A 3,577-nucleotide genomic window follows, 5' to 3' on the forward strand; every position below is an offset into this window, starting at 1 on the left:
TTTCTGTTTGGAAGTGTGTTGATTATTGTACAGTCTCTTTGTTTTGCTGATTGTTTGTGGTATTGTTTTTGTATGTTGCCGGGCGCACACTGTGTTTTTCGGCAAGCTTTGGTGTTCAAACTGCCTGGTAATGATTTTATTATGATGAGAATACAGACACTTTGTGTGTATGAATACCGAGTGAGATATTGGGGTGTGTGTAGAGACGTTTATTCAATATTGTTTTGATACCATTTGTTTTCCACTTCTTCTAAATTCAAGGTGTTGTTTCAATATCTGTGTAACTCTGGGTGTGTTTTATTGTGTGAGTGGTTTATTGATGTTCCCTCATTGGGTTGTTGATTGATTGCTGTTGTGATGTGTATTCTCTCACTCTTACTTTCTGTGCTGCTGTGTATTCTGTCACTCTCTTTCTTTGTGTGGTGCCCTCTACCTTGTGTGTTAAATGTGCTTCTACTATTCTCCTTTTCTTCTTCTTCCTTGTTACCACAGATCCAAGCGACCCGGAGTGACAATCATGACAACGATGTTCGTCCAACTGCGTGGTGTGGTGTACCTGTTGGTACTTCTGCAGTTCTGTGTGTGTGTGTGCTTAGCAGGGGTAAGTGGAGCAAAAAGCGAAGTTGAACAGGCGGAGGGAGGACTAAAACGGTGGTTGGAGGATGTGGAGAAACAATTACCGGGGGCGAAGTCCTGTCAGAATGTATGGGAGGAGCACAATAAGAAATACAAGGAACAAGCAGACCGTGTCGTGAATCTCACCAAGGAAATGGAGGAGATTGTTAGGAAGACAAAGGAACTTGGGAAAAAATGGGAGCCGTCAGGAAGTAGTGTGGCGGAGCAGGCTGACGCGGAGGAAATGATTGCCTTTGTGGACACGGTAAGCAAAAACGTAAGCGAAAATAAGAAAGTAATTGCTGCGGCTCGATTAACAGTCGAGGAAGCAAGGAAGTTGGTTGATTGTACGACATTCCTTGGTAACTTGGAGGATCTGATAACGGATAATAAGAAAGAAAATCTTAATTACTGGAAGGGAGAACTCGAGGAGGAAATCAAAAAGAGTCTAACGATAGAGCGGCAGGAATCCATTCGGGAGCTCATTCGAAAAAGTAAAGAGACTGAAGATGATGTGGGAAAACTCGTGGATAAGCTTCGGCTAAACAAGGTACGCAGTGCAGGTTATTCGAGGGAAGTGATAATGAATCTGGGCAATGCGACGGATGCGGTGCAAACAGCAGTGGAAAAGTTCGAATCTTTGAAGGAGGAGGTCGAGAAAAAAAAAAGTGGATTTAAAGAAAAGGTGGATGAACTCAGAAAAACCAGGGTGTCTGTAACGGCGCGAAGGCAGATTTCCACTGTGGAGCCCAAGGTGAGTTCTAACGAAAGCGGAGAGTATCCGGCAAAGGAAGTGGAGTGGAAAGCCACTGCGGGTGGGAGTAGTGGGGCGAGTCCAGTCACCGGGGCAAGCGGTCGGGAATATGGTGTCCCATTGAACACCAATGAAATCGTGCAGAAACTGAACGAAGAAGTGGAGAAGGAAAAAAAGATCTTGGAACAGAAGAAAATCGAAGAAAAAAAAGCTCTTGAGGAAAAAATAAAGGCTGAAATAAGACGGAAGGAGGAAGAGGAGAGAGCAAGACTGGCTGCGGAAGAGGAGAGAGCTGCGAAGGAAAGAGCGAGGGTGGCCGAAGAAGAAAAGAAAGCTGCAGAAGAAAAGGCACGACAGGATGAAGAAAGGGCGAGAATGGAGGCGGAGAAAAAGGCCAAGGAAGAAAAGGCGAGACTGGAGGCGGAGAGATTGGCAAAAGAAAAGGCTAAGCAAAAGAAGAAAGACGGCAGCAGTCCTGCATTGGTGCACAGTTCCTTGATTCTTCTTGTCCTGTCTGTATTGGGTTGCACTCTCGTGTGCTGATCGGTGTTCCCATGACACAGTTTCACAGTTAACCTTTGTTTGAGTGGACATGAATGCATTGTAAGGGTACTGTTATTTTGGGTTTGATATCAGCCCTTCTTTTTTCTCTCCCAGCACGACGATTCTCTTGTTTGCACTTTTTTTGTTGAACACATCTGTTGGGCTCCCTGTGGCACTCATCACATGACAATCCATCATTTTGTGAGGGAAGTGTCCTCTTTGTTTGTTGGCATTATTATCTGGGCTCTGTTTTGCCACCATTTAGTCATTTACTGTGGTCTCCTGGTGATGTGTGTGTGTTCCGTGATATTACTAACTATTGCTTTTACCCATGGGAATGGGATACAATCTCGATGTGTTTTAATTACTGTGACTGAAATGTGAAGAATGGCAGGAGGTTCAAGACACACACGAACACGCACGCTACCAACCCTCCTCCTCTTTGTGTGGGTGGACTGTCATCATGTGTGCATCATTCCTGCTGGTTGCCCTGTACGAAAGACACACACACACACCTACTGCAGGGAATTGTGTTGGTTGCCTCCTGAACATATTCACATGGTGATCACGGCTTTTTCTTTTTTTATTTTGTTTTTCCCTTGTGTGTGTTTCATTATAATTTCGTTGCACATTGTGTGCAGCTATGTTTCTCTTTTGCGTTTCCGATACACCTTGTGTATCTTGTGTGTTCATTTTTATGGAATGATGTCTTTTTTTATTATATACAAACTGCTGCACGGACATCAAGAATAAAGATATGGGAACGGTATGTTCAGTACACAATGATTTTCCGTTGTTAACCTTGGGGTGGATTGGACTGTGTCCAGGCATCGCAGTAACAGCAAGTAATGAATTTCTTTTTTTTGTTTTTACGTCTTTGCTCTATTATTGTGTCTGCCTCACGCAGTCACTCTTTTTTTTACTACATTTTTATTTTGGTATAAAGATTGGTGGGTTGTGGGTGTTTGAGTGTGCCCCTCTGTTGTGTGTTCCTTTGTGTGTTTGGGTTGCTACTCACACCGCCCACATAATGAAAACACATTTCTTTGTTTTCACCTTCTCTCTCGGTGGTGTCACTCACGGCATTGCCACGGAGATATTTCTGCCCCTGTGTTGTGTGTTGTGTGGCTTGATTGAGTGACTGCAGCCTGCGGGGAGGTGGACTGAGACTGTTCCGCCTCGGCTTCACGTAATGGGTCTGTTTTTTCCTTGATTTTGGGGATTGTGTTTGGTTGATGTGCTGGTGTGGGTGAATGTTTTTCTCTGATGAGAGTGGCACCTGTGATTATTGTATTGTGGGTGCTTTGTGTGCTGTTGGTATCCTGTTGTTGTTGTTGTTCTTTTCTTGTGTTTTTCTTTTCCTCTACTGTAGGTGTGTGACTTAGTGTGCATTTTAGTGAATGCCGCAGTGCCTCTCTGATATGAGCATGTGAGACTGCCATTGCGTGTGTGTACACCGTGGATGGGAAGGACACCGTTGTGTTGCTGGACCGCTCCACTGCGGCGTCTGTGGGGTTTGTGTGTGAGTGGCATGCTTCGCTTCGGCGGGGCTCGAGGGGCACTTTACGTCCCGAGGCGCTGAACCTTGAGGCCTGAAATATCATGCTCAGGGACTTTGAACTTGATAGAAGAAGAAGAGTGAGGATGAGGAAAACAAAAAGGATG

The 3,577-nt window shown here is 44.8% G+C and overlaps 1 protein-coding gene across 1 annotated transcript; it reads left to right on the forward strand.

The window, feature by feature from the left end:
- Window positions 1-517: 517 nt before the first annotated feature.
- TM35_000041070 (uncharacterized protein) lies at window positions 518-1,912 on the forward strand (the record flags this gene model as incomplete). The annotated part of the gene is made up of 1 exon (XM_029022301.1): window positions 518-1,912. One exon carries the CDS (start codon window positions 518-520, stop codon window positions 1,910-1,912), a length of 1,395 nt encoding a protein of 464 aa, XP_028885959.1.
- Between the last annotated feature and the right edge of the window lie 1,665 nt (window positions 1,913-3,577).

This window comes from Trypanosoma theileri (assembly GCF_002087225.1).
Source record: "Trypanosoma theileri isolate Edinburgh chromosome Unknown TM35_Tth_4_V1, whole genome shotgun sequence".
Taxonomy (NCBI): domain Eukaryota; phylum Euglenozoa; class Kinetoplastea; order Trypanosomatida; family Trypanosomatidae; genus Trypanosoma; species Trypanosoma theileri.